The sequence below is a fragment of the Miniopterus schreibersii genome (assembly GCF_964146895.1).
Source record: "Miniopterus schreibersii genome assembly, chromosome: 1".
NCBI classification, from domain to species: Eukaryota; Metazoa; Chordata; class Mammalia; order Chiroptera; family Miniopteridae; genus Miniopterus; species Miniopterus schreibersii.
This window is the reverse complement of record NC_138101.1, coordinates 149225102-149242582: the sequence shown is the minus strand read 5'-3', so window position 1 is coordinate 149242582 and position 17481 is coordinate 149225102. Positions and strand designations below refer to the sequence as shown.

At 47.0% G+C, this 17481-nt stretch overlaps 1 protein-coding gene across 1 annotated transcript in view; it reads left to right on the top strand.

Moving 5' to 3' along the window:
* Nucleotides 1-1081: 1081 nt before the first annotated feature.
* SHC4 (SHC adaptor protein 4) overlaps nt 1082-17481 on the top strand; it is a gene marked incomplete at its 5' end in the record, with an annotated part of 96492 nt that continues 80092 nt past the window's right edge. The window contains 2 exon segments of the mRNA XM_081152016.1: nt 1082-1103; nt 1106-1665. Coding sequence (XP_081008142.1) covers nt 1082-1103; nt 1106-1665 — 582 coding nt within the window.

Sequence of the window (17481 nt, the reverse complement as noted above, 5' to 3'; positions counted from 1 at the left end):
TTACCGACGACTTGTAAGTAAATGATCGCCTTCCCTTTTAACCCTTTCATCGGGTATCACAAAACAGGATCTCTCGCTCCCCTCCTTCCCGCTTGATTTCTCTGGCTACTAGCTTAGTATATTTATGGTGCATGAGTCACCGAGCCGCCGCCTGATTGGGCAGGAACCGAGCACCCCTGAGACCAGCAGTCAATTACAGCTATTCTCAGCTTCATTCACAGATTTATTAGCTTGCACACACAGAGAAATTCATTCAGCAAAGTTCATTCATAAAAATTTCAGCACGGCCGTATCGCCGCGCACGCCTCAGCCCGCTGCCCCCGGAGCGCCGCGGCTGCGGGAGGCTCGGGGGGGGGGGGGTGCGCCGCGCGAGGGCGCGCGGGCCGGCGGCGGGGCGGGGTCCGAGGGCACCGGGCGTCGCGAGCCCCTGAAATGAGGCCGAGCGGCTCGGGTCACTAGCCCTCCTGGCTCGTGGCCCAGGCGGGATGCGAGACAAGATCTTCCAAGAGAGGGCAGCCGTCAGAATCCGCGAACTCGGGCGCGAGGCCCTTTGGCTCATCTAGACCTTTTCTGTCTTTTTTTTTTTTTTCTTTCCCTTTTTCAAACGAGCAATCCCTGGAGCGAATAAAGGGTTAATAGGCCGGTCCTTGCCCCGCCCTGTGGGAACCGGAGGGAGCAGGTTTGAAAGTTCCTGCGCGCGGAGGGGCGGCCGGGGGGGGGGGGGGGGCCTGAGTATCTCCGCGCGCTCCTGCACCGCCCGCGCGGCCCGACCCGCGGGCCCCCGCTCCGTCCCTAAGAGTTGGCCTTGGGTGATCCCCGCGCCTCCAGCCTGGACCCCGGCTTTCCCAGCGAGGACTCGGAGGCAGGAACACCGGGGGATGCCGCCGGGCCGGGGCAGCGACTGAAAGCCGGGGAGGCGCCTTCCCTCGGGGCTGTCACCGCCCGGGGCTCCGGAGCCCGGCGGGAGAGGCGGCCGCCGGGAGTTGCGCGGCGCGCCGGGACCTTTGTTTTCTGTACCGTCTATCCGGCCGACGACGAGGCGCTTTATGCCACAGCCTCCCGCGCGGGCTCCGCCGAGGCTATGCGAGAGCGCGGCCGGGACGGCCCGGGGGGCTCGCGCTGCGCCTAGGACTCTTCGGCCGCCCCGGGATGCTGCACAGGGCCAAGTACAGCCGCTTTCGGAACGAGTCCGTCACGTCCTTGGACGAAGGCAGTCCCGGCGGCGCCGCGGGCAGCAAGGGCTCGCCGCAGCCTCCCTGCCCGGCCCTGGCCCCGCACCTGCCGGCGGAGGATGCGGCCGCGCCGGCCCAGGAGGGCCCCACCCCGCTGTGCGCCTTGATCCCGCGCATGGCCAGCGTGAAGCTCGCCAACCCAGCCGCCCTGCTGAGTCTGAAAAACTTTTGCTTGGGTACCAAAGAGGTACCCCGGCTGAAGCTCCAGGAAAGCCAGGACCCGGCTCCCAGCAGCCCGGCTTCCCCCGAAAACAGCCTGCATAGACCCGGGTCTGCACCCCAGCCCCGGCGGGACGCGGCGGGGCCCCGGGCGACCGGCTCGGCTCCCGAGGCCTGTCCCCTCCCCGGCCCTGGGGGGCCCACCCCGAGGCGCGGGCAGGACAGGCACTTTCTGCAGCACCTGCTGGGGACGGGCATGAACTACTATGTGAAGGTGAGTCCGTTTCCATTTCCCTCTCTCCACCCGCGAACTCCTGGGGAAAGGGGCATCTTCCCTGCGTTCTGCAAGGGGCCGCGCATCGCAGGGCTGCGGTCTGTCTAGGTTTGGGGGAGACCTTGTGCAGCTGGACCAAGGGGAGGAGGGGAGCTGGGCTTACAGGTTCTGCAACTATCTGGCTTGTACCAGAGTGGGACAACTTTGGTTCAAGGGCATGAACTGGTGCTAACTTGTGGGTAGTTGCCAGGTGTGGGGGCATCTTCTGATGGGACGGCCAAGGAAATGCCTTCTTGTCCCCACTGGACCTTGCTTGCATCCTGGCCAAGAACAGGCAAGAATTTCAAATCTGATTAGTGATTGAGACTTGGTAGGTTATAGCGGCCACTGTATTTCAGTAGAGATCTCTGTGCTAGAGGAATACATACTGTGTAAGGAACTTGAATTATTTTTTAAAATTTAATTTAGCGTTTAACAAGCACTTCTCAAAACACGGCCAAGTCTCTAGCCTTGGCGTGAGGAGCTGGTCTCAGGTCTTTGGTGCCCTTTTTTTTTTTTGGCCTTTATTGCCTGCACTGTGGCAAGTGGGCCTTGTCCATGAGCGGTGTGCAAAGTCAGGGTGCCTGGGGGCCTTGCATCTCTGCTCTTGCCCAGTCCAGATCTGGGTAAAGGAAGAAAAGAAGATTTGGTGCTTGCCTTTCTGGAGCTCACATTTCAACTGAATAGTCCAACGAAGGCATGTGAAATAGTAAGAGAAATATACTTAGCAATAGATATCTAGTGTGAAAATACTTAGTGAATGCAGAAAAAAGAGAAAGGTTGTGATCTGGGAGTCATTCACATGGGAAACCTTCAGGAGAAGGTGCATCTTGGAAGAGAGAACAGATCTGGATTGGCAGAAAGGAAGAAGTTCCTGGCAGGGCAAGAACATATGAGCACAGCCCCAAAGGCAGGTGTCACTGTGGTGGCTGCAGAGGAGCATCCCCGAAGCTGGGCTTAGCTGAAGAGAAGAGGGGATGCTGGAGGGTAGTGGGTGGTAGAGAGAGTGGCTGGTACATAGCTGGTGCTCAAACAAATATGAGTGGAATAAAGGTAAATATAGGTCATGGGCAGCTTGGGGAGGAGGGAGCAGTTGACCGAAGCTCTGAGATGCGGAATAAAGAGTTTTTAAACACTGATTGGCAAATAGGATCCCTCCCAGGTTTGCAGGCAAACTGTGACTTCATGAAAGTGGTTTCAAAAGGATGAACCTGTGGATTTATGTGAGATGGATTGGAGCAGGGAAAAATTCGAGGTTGGAAGACCAGTAAGAAAGATGCTCTGGAAGTTTAGGCGAGTCAGATGAAAACACGGATGAAGGTGGAGATGAGAGAAAGGAGGTAAATGGGAGAGACTCTGTGAGAAGCCACAGCAGTTTTTGGGTGGTGGATCAGATGACTTCAGTTCATAATACAAATTACCGGCTAGTCAACATTTATTGAGCAGTGGGCAGACTGGAGAGTTTGTTATTGTTGTTTATGGAAATTGTGGATGACTATTGATGAAGGGGGTTGTGAGGAGTGAAAAAATACCTACAAACGTAAGCCTCAGAATGAGATTAGTAATGTCAGTGATAGAGACCGAGTGAACTGGGGGGACTTAGGCTAAGCTTGCCCTTGACATGCTACATTTAAAGTAATGATATCTAAGTGGTACTTATTTGCAGGGAGGCAGTCACATAAGACAAGCATTCAGGTGAGAAATCTCATCTGAAGGTGTAAATTTGAGAGCTAGCTCAATACCTGCATTCCAGACAATTAAGCTTGCTAGGAAGACCAGTAATGAACATTGGAAGGGTTCCAAAGAGAGCAGGCTTGGGGCAGCCTTGGCAAATGGATAGCGAAAACCTCTAAGTAAGATAAATTTATGGGACACTCAGCTCCTGCCCTCCCCCACAGTGACATGGCTCAGGATGGAAATAGTTCCATGTATCTACTAAAAGTTCATGGGCACGTTCTCCTTTGTCTGCTAGGTCCTAACAGGAAAATGAACGACTCTCCAAACCTATGGTCTTGGCAGCTGCCTTCCCATCACCTTGACACCCTCTACCTTCTGCTGTGCCTTCCTTCCCTCTAGTGCCTCCTCCCACCACCCCCACACCCATGCACCTGTACTATTTTAAATGTGAAAGAGTTACTGTGTGATCTTTGTCCCTGGGGAATGCCTCCACTGGCATTTTGCATTTTTAATGAGAACACCATCTGTCTTTTCCTGGTGGTGACAACTGACCCCAGGAAAAGTGCTGACCTGTGACCCAAGTGAACCACACTATTTTGCCATTAGATAGGGACACAAGATACCAGTTAACATCTCTCTCAGGAAGTCAAAATACACAAAAGAGCCTACTTTAATAATTTTCATAGAATCCTAACTTTGAAAGGTGGAAGGGACTCAGAAGTTATCAAGTTCAATGCCTCTACAGGGAAGCTGAAGCTGAGATAAGTGATTTTTTTAGGGCCACGCAGAGGTCAAAAGGACAGTTAGATCTAGAACCCAAGTCCTTTATGTCCCATTTTTTGCTTTTTTCACCACAGGTTTTCATGCTGGCTGAGATTCTCTTCCTCAGAATTCTTTGGGATGTGAACCAGTTTTAGAAAATGAAATGCCAACCTGTTAATTTACAGTGAAAAATATCAAAACGAAATTGTGACCCCTGTATGGGAACATGTGCATAGGAAGATTTAAATCAAAGGCTCCTTGGTGATGGTAGAATCGGGGCAGAAAAGGGACAGAGATGTGCTCAGTGGCGAGAGGCATAGGGGCAAATTTTGTGGGAAAAAGGCAGCCACGGATTCCACTTTCGTATCCACATCATATGACTGCCCCCCTCCCTGCCATACTTACTTATTTATTCATTCACTCATTTATTGGACAAATATGTACTGCGAACCAATTTATGTGACAGGACTGTTCCAGGCCCTGGGGATACATAGTGAATCAGAGACCAGGCCTGAGCCTTGGCGGAACTTACATTCTAGGTGACGGAGACTGATGGGGGGGTTGAGTAAACGAGTCCATACCACAGGTCACCTGCAGTGAGTGCTAGGAGAGCAATGCGGCAGGGAAGTGACACAGCAGAGGCTTGGGTGCAGGTGGCGGGTATGACAGCTTGGGGGGATAAAAATGACATAGTTCATTTTGTTTTCTTCAATATTTTATTCTCACAGTAGGAACTGCATTTGCCATCTACTCTGAGTTAGGGTTGACTTTGGGTTAAATATCCTTCTTTAAAATGACTCGTCTTTTGATCTTATGATGTAGACTCAGTTATGCAGCTGAGAATACTTTAGGAACCCTGAGCCCCTATTTTTGAGTCACTTTCACTTAAGCTCAGGCCTTGACCCCCCCTGAAGGCCTCCTGAGGAAAGTGGGCTAGCAAATCATTCTTTGAGAGGTACTGGGCCAGAAATGGACAGCCAGGTCTGAGCAAAGTAGTGAGGTGAGTGAAGCCTGTTTAACGATGCCAAATGGTTTATTTTCCCCGTAAGATCAAGTCTCATTTCTTTATGAGGTCTTCACTTCATCCATCAACACACATTCACTCGGAGGTCTCCCAGGTGCCCCACATGTCTGTGGTGAGTGTGGAAAATATATAGTGTGACCAGGGCACTCATCTCTAAAATGAGAGACTCGGTCTGCATGGCCTTCGAGGTGCCCCCTACCACCAGAATCTAATGACTCTAGGCTCCTTTCTCCAGCGGGAAATGTTTAAACTTTCCCATCCCAACCCCCACATTGCCTATAATTTAGTTCAAAGACTAAAGCAGAGACAGAGAAATGAACCCTGCTAGAGGTTCATAGCTCTCACACTAACCCTCGGATGGAGGCTGCATTCTCCAAGTGAGGACACTGAGACCCCATAAGGAAGTTATCTAGCCTACACTTTACTACCTAAGTAGCAGATAGGATTCAAATCCAGGTTTGGCTCCCTCCACCGCTCATCTTCTTCCAGGCAATCCTGGAATTTTGTGAATGGAGTCATGTAAGTGAAGGACCACACTGTGCAGGAGAGTTTTGTTACAGGACCAGCCCATGGAACTTGCTGTGTTGCATTCATTTGCATCATTTCAGTCTCCTCACTTCATCCCAACCCAGCCCAAGCAATTCCTCAGACTGTGTTACTGTCCTAGGGCTGCTGTAACAAATATCACAAGCTGGGTAGCTCACAACAACAAATATTTATTCTCTTGCAATCCTAGGGACTAGAACTCTGAGGTCAAGCTATCAGCAGGGCCATGGTCCCTCTGAAGGCTCTAGGGAAGGATCTCTTTTTGCCTCTTCTAGCTTCTGGTGGGTGCCCACAGTCCTTGGCATTCCTTGACTAGATACATGACTCTCATCTCTGCTTCCATCTTCACACGGCTTTCTCTCCTGTGCGCCCATGTTCAAATTTCCCTCTTCTTCCCAGGACACCAGTCACTGGGTTAGGGCCCATATTCATTCAGTATGCCTGCATCTTAACTTGATTATGTCTGCAAATACCCTACCTCCAATTAAGGTCACAGTCAGAGGTTCTGGGGGTTAAGGCTTCAACCTACCTTTCTGGGCAATGTAAGTCAAGCCATAACAGTCCCTCAGAACATTTATTGCAGTCCCTCAGAACATTTATTGCAATGTGTTTGCCCATGTAGATGTTCTTGGGTAATCAGCTTTGTATGCAAATATGAATTTGTGTTGAGGTATTTTCTTTATTTTCTTTGTAAATCTCACAGTATTCTCTTACTGTCTATCTGCCTGTGTTTAATGATTTGCCTTAATACTGACCCAACAGATTAGTATTGTCTATTGTCTAGATTAGATGTGGCCTGCAGAGCTACATTTTCTGCCTGCCCCAAGTATCTTTCCCACAAGAGAGCACAGGTCTAGGAGTGACGAGATCTGGGTCAGAGTAATGGCTCTCACATTAAATAGCTGTGTGACCTTGGGTGAGTCACCTTGCCTCTCTGATTTTCTCAGACTTAAAACAAGAAGTTTGAACAAAATGCTGTCTGAGATCTTGAGACTCCAGGCTTTCTTTCCCACTGGTCTTAAGTCTCCTTCTCTTAGGATCTCTTTTGGTTAGAAAAAAGATTCAGGACAGCTTCCTGAAGGAAACAATTTTAAACATCTCTCTGTTAATAGAGAGGAGAAGAAATGCCTGTAGCACCCTCTTACTAACACTGAGATGGCTTCTCCAGTCAAGCAGAAAGGGGTGTGTTACACTGGCATGGGCACAGGTGGTCAATTTTAGAGAAATAGTGAGAGAAGAGTTAGGCTGTGGAACAGCATCTGAGTGTAGGCTTGTAGGGAAGGCAGAGGGCAGGTTGGCCCAGGGGACAGGCCAGAGTGAATGATGGTGTCTGGGACCCTGAGAACTTGGCATTGCTCACATGGTCTGGTCAGCCAGGCCAGATTGGGCCTTGGTGTCCAACCTGAGCACTTGTAGGAGCAGCAAGAGTTCACCCGTCTCTATTTTCTACAGACAAAGTGCTAAGAGAAAAAGGCCCTGCCACACACACAGACAGTCTGGTAACTCTAACCTGGAAAGGGAGATTTGTAACTCCAGGAAACCCCTGGAGAGATAGTCCCAGGATTTATGCAAAATAAAAGGCAGATCTGAGGGGTGTGGGTCAGGTGCTCAGAGCTAATGGACATGGCTTTCTGCCTCTGCTAATTTCCCTCTTTTCTAAGTTATTGGCAGTTAAAAAGGAGGTAGAATGTATGGGAGGAAATAATTCCAGCTAAAACTGACAATTGGCATGGAGGGTGTTATATTTGCTTCCCGTTTCTTTCTTGGAGTAGATGTAGAAGCAGATTCTGCTGGAGCTTAGGAAGATCCTGGCAGAGTTGACCTGTCGCTCCTGTATCTGTCCAGTCCTTGACCACCCCTGGCCACTAGAGCATTAACTAGAAGAAAGAGTCCTAGAGACCACCAACTTCAAAACCTTATTTATAGCTGAGGAAACAGGATCAGAGATATGAAGTGACTTGCCCCATGCTGCACAGCAACTTAGCGGTGGAGCCCAGACAAGAGCTCCCAGTGCGTGCAATGCTGTTTCTACCCCCATCTTGCTTCACCTTCCCTCATTCCCTGAGCCAAATGTGTGATGCCAAATGTGTCTACTGGGTTAAAACGCTCTGCATGTGCTTTTTAAAAGATCAGAAGGAAAACTTTTTTCTAATAGGAAAACTCTTTTAAAAAGCAGTGAGAAGGGAAAAGAGCAAGGAAGGAGTGGCAAGGAGCCCAAAGAGCATTGCTTTTGCCAGTTCCACCTTTTTGTTTATGGAGGTCGCTGTGGATGGAAACATCCTTGTTGGACCAGTACTTGTACAACATGTATGCTTTCACCCCATTTCATTCTTTCCTTTGGGGTCATTCCCCCAATACGATTTGTTTTCTCACTTCCATTTTCCTATTACTTTAAAGCCAATAGCATGTCACCACATGGATTGTATTGAATCAACCCTGTTCTCCAATACAGGACAGTTCCCAGTGTGACAGTTCCATCACAAGGACACTGATCTAAATCGTGCACACAGCTTATGAGGCAAGGCGACTCCACGTCCCCTCCCCAGCAGCAGTAAGGATATGAGGTAGCTGGGGTATCTTCCCTTCTCCTAAAAGATAAACGCTTTGGAGCTCAGGGGGGTCTGATGTATCAAGGTCATGGTGACCAAAAGATGCAGGTCTCAGTGCTGCCCACACAGAGCCCTTACGTGCAACAGGAGGGTTTTGCAAGGGAGTATTTGGAAAAGTTAACAGGTCTCAAAGAACTGGATTTTGGATTGAGAGCATTGGTTGAGGTCATGCGAAATTTATTGATATCATAGCAATGATGATAAGTAGGTATACATTTACAACCATAAATGGAGGTGTATAAAAAAATGTGATTAAAATATATATACTTTTGCCCTGGCCTCTGTGGCTCAGTTGAGTGAGCGTCAGCGTCAGACACTGGCAGCCTAGGGTTCTGAAGGAAAATGAGGCCGAAGGCGGTTCTAGGGGGGAGCCGGGAATTACATTGCCTGTGGGAGGTTGATGGCATTGCTGGGGGGGAGGGGGAGAGAATGCATAGCACAGCCAGTGTCCTGTCCAGAAAAGAATTGAACACAGAGGTCCTGAACCAGCAGCTTAATTTTTCAGTTACAGTTGATGTACAATATTATACTAGTTTCAGGTGTACAACCCAGTGATTAGACATTTAAGTAACTTACAAAGTGATCACCCCAATAAACCCAGTACCCACCTGCCACCATCCATAGTTATGACAATACTGCTGACTATATTCCCCACACTTTACATCCCTGTGGCTATTCTGTAACTACCAATTTGTGTTCTTAATCTCTTCTTCTCTTTCATCCATCCTCCCAACTCCCCTCTCATCTTGCAACCGTCAGCATGTTCTATCTATGAGTCTGCTTCTGTTCTGCTTGTTCATTTATTTTGTTTGTTAGATTCCACATTAATCCTAACATTTAAAAACTAAGTATTTCCAAATACAACTCTGGTTTTCTGGCTGCTCGAGAGCTGGCAGCACCGGGCCGGCCGGCCCACGGGTCCACAGACGGCCGGAGCTGGGAACTGAGCCACAGCCCGCCCACCTCACGCACGCCCATCAGCTGTCCGCCCCCAAGGTGGCTGGGTGTGCAGACCCACCTGTGGCTTTGCGATGAGAGGAAACGTCTAAGCGCTGTGTCTTTCATTTTCTAATTCAGAATACCTGGGAGAAAAGCTGAGAATGCCTTCTCCTTGGGCTTCTTTTATAGAAGGAGACAGTGGCGGCTGGGTGAGACCCACAGAGAGGGGTCCTGCCTTCCCGGCTCAGAGAGCCTCTCCCCATCCTAACAAAGCTGCAGAGTGTTAGGGGCAGCGGAGCTCCAGGCTAATACGGGCCGTCCCGATTTTGTGAAGAGGTAGTTTGTTTGTCAGTTCTTTGGGCCAATGAATTTTCCCAGGGAAATAATGTTAAAAATTGAGAAAGTTCAAATGAGAAAATGTATGAGAAAAGCTCAGCACAGAGCCTTTTACACGGTAGGTCTCAGCTGGAGGAAGAAGAATGAACTTTCAAAGGTCCAGGACTGCATTTGGGCAAAAACATGGGAGTAGACGAAATTTGCTTTGCTGTTTTCCCATGTCCCGTTGGCATCCTTTCTCCTGGGCATCAGGGCCAGCCTGGTGGACTTTCCCTGGGACTCCCCAGGGCAGGCCGGCCCTCCTAAGGGTGCCTGTCATTCCTCCACTAGTTTCCTCTCCCCTCCACGCAAGAGTGAAAAGTGTGTTTTCGCAAATATATTCATTTCATTGATCTTCACTGTAGTATTCCCCAGTTTGCCAAGGGCCGCCTGTATCAGTTAAACATGTAGATTTCAGCCCCTACCTGGACTTACTGGCTCAGGATCCGAGTCCGGCCCAGAGACCTGCCTCTGGACTAAGCTCCCGTGCGATTCTGATGCACAGGAAGTTTGGGAACCTCTGCTGACCCACCGAGTGCAGTGGTTCTCAGCTGCCGATGCTGTGCCACTCGGGACATTCGGCAATGCCTGAAGACAAATTTGGTTGTCATACCTGGTGTGAGTGTGGGTGTGTGTGTTGCTGGCCTTTGGTGACTAGAGGCCAGGGATGGGCCAGATATCCTACAGTGCACAGGACACAGAACACAGAATTCTCAGGCCCAAAGTGTCCATAGTACGGAGGCTGAGAACCCCAGATCTGTGGGGTGAAGTGCGTTAGGAGGTAATAGTGAACAGAAGAATGAATAATCAATTAGTCTTTCGGCTCCTGAAAAATCTAACCTAAGCTACTTCTAATGTTCTCAATTTTTTTTTCTTTAAATCCACAGATTCTCTATAAATATTATAGTTCACTCTCTCACCCCCACCCAAACAAAACTACTCAGGCTTCCACCTCGGGATCTCAAGGGATAGGAATGAGCGCGGGGCAAGTGGGCCATACGCGGCCGGCGCTCACTTGTACATCTGTCTCCCCACAGCCACTGGGCAGCGGATTCCAGCTCCACTCAGGTGCTCTCTGGGCTACATGGCTTTACAGGCTGGCTTGGTACCCTAACTGTGGTGCCCTAACTGTGGGGACTCGAGCAGGCAACATTTTCAAACTTATTGTTCAGCTGCTTTCTGGAACTACTGTTTTGTCAAACAGTTTGTGAAACTTTCAGTTGAAACCAGGAGATGAATACTCATAATACATGGTAGAGAACGATACATACCTACAGAAAAGAGTCAAATCCATCAGTGTAATGAACTCTAAGAGGTAGAGACAACTTCTAGCTGGGTGATCAGAAAAGTCTTCCAAGGCAGATGATAGCATTTGATATGTCCCTAAAAATGGATTGAAATTTAATCACAGGGACTATATATTTCAAAAAGGGTAATCCACATGGAGGGGCCATAGATAAGGAAGTATGGGTTACATACAAGGGACAGTGCTGATTTTAGCTTGGTTAGAATAGAAGCTGCTTGGAAAAGACTGGTGGATAATAAACTAAGATTTGAGCCAGATTATAGCAAGCCTTAGATACCAGGCTAAGAAGTTAGGTGTTTAAGCAGAGGCATCAGGATTCATCTGTGTAGAGAAGAGAGGGATAGAAGGTGGGGAATCCTGCTCAAAGGCTATTATAGTCAAGGCAAGAAGTGTCTGTATCAGGGTCTTAAGAGAGGAAGTGAAGTTAAGAAACAATGGTAGAGATATTATAGATGAAAAATTTGATGAAGAGGGCCAAGAGGAAGGGCAGGTTTCAATACAACCTGCCTGAGGTTTTGAGGTAAAAGGCCTGGGATGGGGTGGGACGACATGCCCGTAAGAGACGTGGAGGATCACAGGAGAACAGTGTTGAGGAGGTAAGACGTCTGATTTCCGATACTTTGAACTTGAAGTTGCAGAGGGTCATCTAGAAGAGAGGCTGGTGTCCAGCAGGCAGGCAGAGTCGGGGAGAGCCTCAGGCCTGGTGTGCACTTTGTGGGCCAAGCCAGGAGATTGGACATCCTTCCTTATTTGACAACTGTCCCAAGAAGCAGATAGATTTATGGTGATTTCTGAGGGTGGGAAAATGGAGTGTTTCTTAATATTATACAGTAGAAGGCCTCTCCTCTGATGAAAATGTTTCATATGTTCTTTTGACACTTAAGTTAAACTTACATAAGTGTGCTTTTGTTTCGTACAGTCTAGGCCTTTCTCTCAGTTTTATAAACACAATGATTAATATCCCCTTTCATTGTTCTTCCATGAACCCTACTCATAGTTTCTTATCCACATTTTTCCTTTTAGTTTCTTTAAAGTGAGGTCTTAGAGACATCTTCAAAGCAATCTGAGTGCAGAATCTGCTTTATTTTACCTTTTAGAGTTGTCTTATCCACATCTAACATTATTTTTAAGAACAATTTGCTTTCATAAAGTCTTTCCAAAACTCTTCTTAATTTTTATGGGAACGACTACCTTTAAAAATCCACACTCATATTGTATCAGTTTGTTTAATATCTACTTATGTGATGTGATTTCACTGGCTATTACAATTGCCATACACAGGTGTGGCACCAATGCAGTGGGATTCTTGGCAAGTCCACAATTCAAATGGTGGCAGCAGAAGGTATGGGCATCCTAGTAGCCTGGTGGCTGCAGCAAAGTGGTTAAGTGGCAACCCATTAGCAGTCTTAGTGTAGTATGTGTGTTAACAGTTCAGCACCGTGGTTTGTTGATATGTCTCACAATACATTTCCGATTTTTGTCATCACATATAAATGCTTTGTTGCATAGTTGTAATCAATGAGTATGTTTTACATTCTACAAATTTTCCGCTACTGAACTGGACAACAACATCTTGCCCTTGAAGAGCAGACAGCATGTAATGAATACTGCTGTACTTAGTCTCCAAACAGTCTCTGTTCAGGGAGAGTGATACATAGATTGTCCCAAGGCAGACTAGAAAATACAAAACACAGCTGGGAACACAGCAAATATCCTGACTGCCCTGCAGAATCCTGTCCAAGGCCCTGTTTTCAGAAAATGAAACTGAATCAGCAACTAGAAGGGTATCTCTGGGGATGGAGGTTTAAATTTAGAAACTCATCTATGATGGAAGTGTGCATTTTGTAGGGTCCCGTTTGTATCTCCATAACAGTTTGTAAACATTAAACAAATAGAATAAGTTTGTTACAATGGCAGATGTAATTTGTTATCAGTAGCTTTTATTCGTCATTTGTGAAAAATATATGTCTTTCTCAGGTGTGATAACACTGATTGGAAATATGCTTTAGCAAAAACCACTTTGGTTTTACATACCTGTTTGCCAGAAACCGAGGTACTTTACTCAACAAAATGGGTATATTTGATCCCTTACTTACCCGGCCTCCCAGGCATGGATCCCCGTGAAGGGGATTGCTCTCTCCCTTGTATTGTTTGAAAATAGAAGAATAAGGGAGGAAGCGCAGGGAGGACTAACTTTTCTGAGTTCTTTTTGTTTAATCTATTTTTTATTTATTGTATTTTCTGTAACGTCAAAGGCAATACACACATACTCCTTGTTTGGCAAAAAATTCGAACACTGCAGAAGGGCAATCGTCACTGCTAACGGTTTGCTTTGTGTCCTTTCAGACCTCGTCCTAAGCATGGCATATGTATGCACACACACAGATTTACTTGTTGGCACAGATGAAGACAGACTGTGCCCGCTGGTCTACACCATGCTTTTTCTCTCTGCTGGTAGATTGGGGCACCCTTGCAAGGCAGGACAAGCTGATCATGGCAGCATAGTGTCCCAGAGGAGGGGACACCCTTCCTCTATTAAGAGACAGCTCCCTGACTTCCCGACCCTGGGAGGAGACCCTCACCTCCGCCCTGCAGTTTCAGCTGCTGTCTCCTGCCCTCAGCTGCTCTCCTTACCTGCAGATAGCTGCTTCCCTGCGCCTGGTCCCCAGGAGGTGGGGCCTCCAATGGACAAGGGGATCCTGGTCCTCAGTCTAGGAACATGCTCTTCCACTTACTATGTAGCTGGAGATGCTGAGGTCCGTTAAGACAGACCCTTTCCTCAAGGAAGGTGAGAGAGTCTTAACTAAGATTAGCCACCCTGTGTGTGGGTGCAGGTCTGAAAATGTGAGCGTGTATGTTGTTTCAGAAAGCAAAACCCATACTTTTGTCTGATGTATTTCTATCAGAGAATAACACTGGAATTAAATGTACTCTGGTGTGCTTTCCTGGCTACCAGTTGGTTCATTCTAGTGTACAGACTAGCTTATTTAGGGTTAAAGGGTGACATCCTTTTAGGCTCTGAGTTTCTCTTTCACCATTCACCTTCAACTCAGCTTCTAGAAGTCAAAACTAGTCATATGTGAACAGAACTACCCCTTGAACAAATGAGAGAAGGTGCAGACCATGGATGAATACACCTGGGCAAGCAGGACCCTGTCTCTGCTGCCCACTGACCTGCGTGGCTTTGTTGGAGAGAACACAGGCCTGGGGCTTCGGCCAGGAGTGGAATCTGTGGGTGGGATGGAGGGGAACCCTCACCCGAGGCTCATCTATTTTTATTCTGGTTTTCTTTTAGTTTCTGAAATGATGTTAAAGATACTTATTCTGGCTAGATGAAGAGATGTTTGGAAAGAGTTTTTGATTTGAAAATAAAATATCTTAGAAGTACTGAAAGTTGGAAAGGAATATCTAAAACTTTTCAGAGTAGCTTTAACTGCATCCCACCCCAGTTCCTCAACTTACACATCATGGATAGACAGCCCACGGGAGCTAACACATACCCGTCTGCATAATGCTGGACTCTCAGGACCTGAGTTATCTCAATACCTCTTCTCAATCCCTTCAAATACAGAGCTGAGTTTTAGAAAATATGTTAACCTATTAGGCACAGCTATGAGCTGTTCACTCAAAAACAAAGAAGCCCCTATTCAACACCAGATCTCCAATTCGTTCTCTCTTATGACAAGCAGTAATAAGTTGCAAAGTTCTGTGAAAATAAAGACGAAGACTGCAAGCACCCTATCGCTGCACCTAGTTCAGTGATGGAAATTGGAGGAGGGAACGTTCAGAATGTATTGCATCGAGAGCAAGGATGACCCCGAGGAGGGGGAGAGCGCCAGGCAGCAGACCCCAACATGCGACAAAGGAAGGGGGTTCTAGGCAGGAAAGAGGTGGAGAGCGAAGGGAGGGAGGGGGAGAGGAAGGACGGGGTAGGATGTCGCATTGCTGTAGGAGGCCCTTGGGTCTTGGCAGAGTGGGTATTGATCCTGGAGGCCTCCAGGAAGCATAATGTGCCTACTCACGGATAATATATTTATTTATGAATTATAGCCTGCTGACTTCCAGAAAGGCTTCGATGTGGCTCACCTGCTAGTGAGTTAATGCTTCCTGCACACACTGAGTAACTCTGAAAAAAGTGAAAGGGCAGGAACTCTGTGAGTCAGCACCCAACTGTTTAAGTGAGCTAAGAGCGGGGCTGTTTCTTCTGAATGAGGTGCCCACAGAGGCTGTCAACACCCACTGGTGGGAATCCTGATGCTGTCAAGCTCGTTTAGTTGACATCACCAGGAAATCACTGAATTTTTCAGATAACGGAAGCTCCTCCCTTTAGAAGTCAATCTTCTACAACTTAAAATATTTCACAGAGAAACCTCTGTGTAATGAAGATTGTATGCTTCTTTCTCTTCAAAGATGCTTGATAAGTGACTGGGAAGAAACTTTTTTGAGAGGGAAATGCCACATTTTTTCCCTCTAGATCTCTGTTTCATTTTTGTAATAGTTTTATTGAGATATAATTCACATACCATAAAATTCACTCTTTACATGTACAATTTAGTGGTTTTAAGTATATTTTCAAAATAGCACAACCATAACCACTATCTAATTTTAGAGCATTTTCATCACTCTAAAAAGAAGCCAGGTACCTATTAGCAGTCACTCCCTATGACCCCCCTCCACCCCTGAGAGCTACTAATCAACTTTCTGTCTCTATGGATTCATCTATTTGTGACATTTTATATAAATTGAATTATATAATATGTTGTCCTTTGTGTCTGGCTTCTTTAACTTAGCATAATACTTTCAAAATTCATCCATGTTTTAGCAAGTGTCAGAACTTCATTTCATTTTATGTCCAAATAATATTCCATTGTGTGGATATACCACATGCTATTGATCCACTCACCAAATGACAGAAATTTGGGTTGTTTAAACAGTCATGGTGCTGTGCTGGGACCCAGGACAGACTCTCAGGAGTTCATGAGTGCGATGGGCTAGCTGCCCCTGAACTCCAAGTCCCCAAATAGGTGAGCTTTTAAAATGTGTATGTCTGTATTTTTATAATTTTTCAGGGTCCTTCTGCTCAGTCAGCTCTCACTCTTTGCTTTCGACAGTGAACCTGTCTCCAAGAGAACCCAAAACTTCAATTTGGGCTTCTGAGCTTGAGAGAGGACAACCTGTTAAAACTGTACCTAAGTCAAGAGTAAATGGGCTCTGAATGAAGGACTGAGTTGCTCTTCTGAGGAAAAAACACAAGCCTAAGCTCTAGTACTGACTTGATTGAAACAATCTATTTGGGCAGCTACTTCTGAATTCTCAGTCATGTTTAGGATACTTGAAGCTGTCAACTGTGAGACCCCCAGTTAGGGTGTTGTTGTATAAAGTCTCTACTTTCGTAGAGATAATAGAGATTATTACTTTTAAAATGTTACTTTTGCTGCTAGGTAGGAAAATCGATTGAAGGACTGCTGAACTGATTCTCATCCCAAACCTTTTCACAAAACTCTCATTTGGTAGGAAGGGAGCCGCAGAGGAGCCCTGACTCCCTGACTGCCATCTGCAAAACACAGGCTACAAGGCTTCTGCATCGCTTTGGATTAGGTTATGACAAAGACTCAAATAACTGGAGTTTAAATAAGACAGAGGTTTACTTTTTGGCTCATGTAAAAGAAGTCTGGAGGTAGGTAAGCCAGGGCTACATGGTGGTCCCATCGTCATCAATAGCTCAGGCTCCTTCCATCTTTTTGCTTGGCCATTCTTAACACATGGCTTCCATCCTCAAGCTCACTCAAGATTGCAACACGGCCACTCATCCCTCATCATGCTCATTTTCTAGGTAGCAGGGAGTAAGGGTAAGGACAAAAAAGTTGTGCCTCAGGGCTAAGTTAGCCCTTTGAAATAGCTTTCCTTGAACCCAATGACATTCTCTTACATCTCACTGGTCTCCTGGCTTCAAGGGAAGCTGGGAAATGGTAGTTTTAAGGTGAGTATATGGGGGGTTCTGTTAGGAAGAAAAAAGGAAAGGAAAAACAGGGAAAGGAAGGCAACCCAGTGTCTCTGCCCTGACCTCCTAGGAGCTCATGGTTTAAGACTGATGAGACAAAGACAGGTCATCACACAATGTTACACCCAGAGCTGTGCAGAGCTTTACAACAGCCCATCCCTGGGCCACTTCAAAGTCTGTAGGCTTAGATTGTTGAAAAGGATGATTTGGGGTGATGGTTGAATTGTCCATCTCATTTCTTCAGTGGGAGGATCAGAGGACTTCCTGGCAGATATGGAATTTCAGATGGATATTAAAGGAAACGATGCTATGAACAGAGACCTTCTTTAAGTATGATGAGAATGGCTGGTCTAGAGCCATGTGCATGGTGTCACCTACTCTTGGTTTCCATTTGTGTGCTCAGTGAGTGCCATTGGTCAGGGGTATTCAGGGCAATGGTTGGAGGTTCGGAGTGTAGTCAGTGGCTGGGAAAGGAAAGAAGCTTATTGACTTCCATGAGAATCTCAAACCTGAACTAGACTCCCACTATTAGCTATTA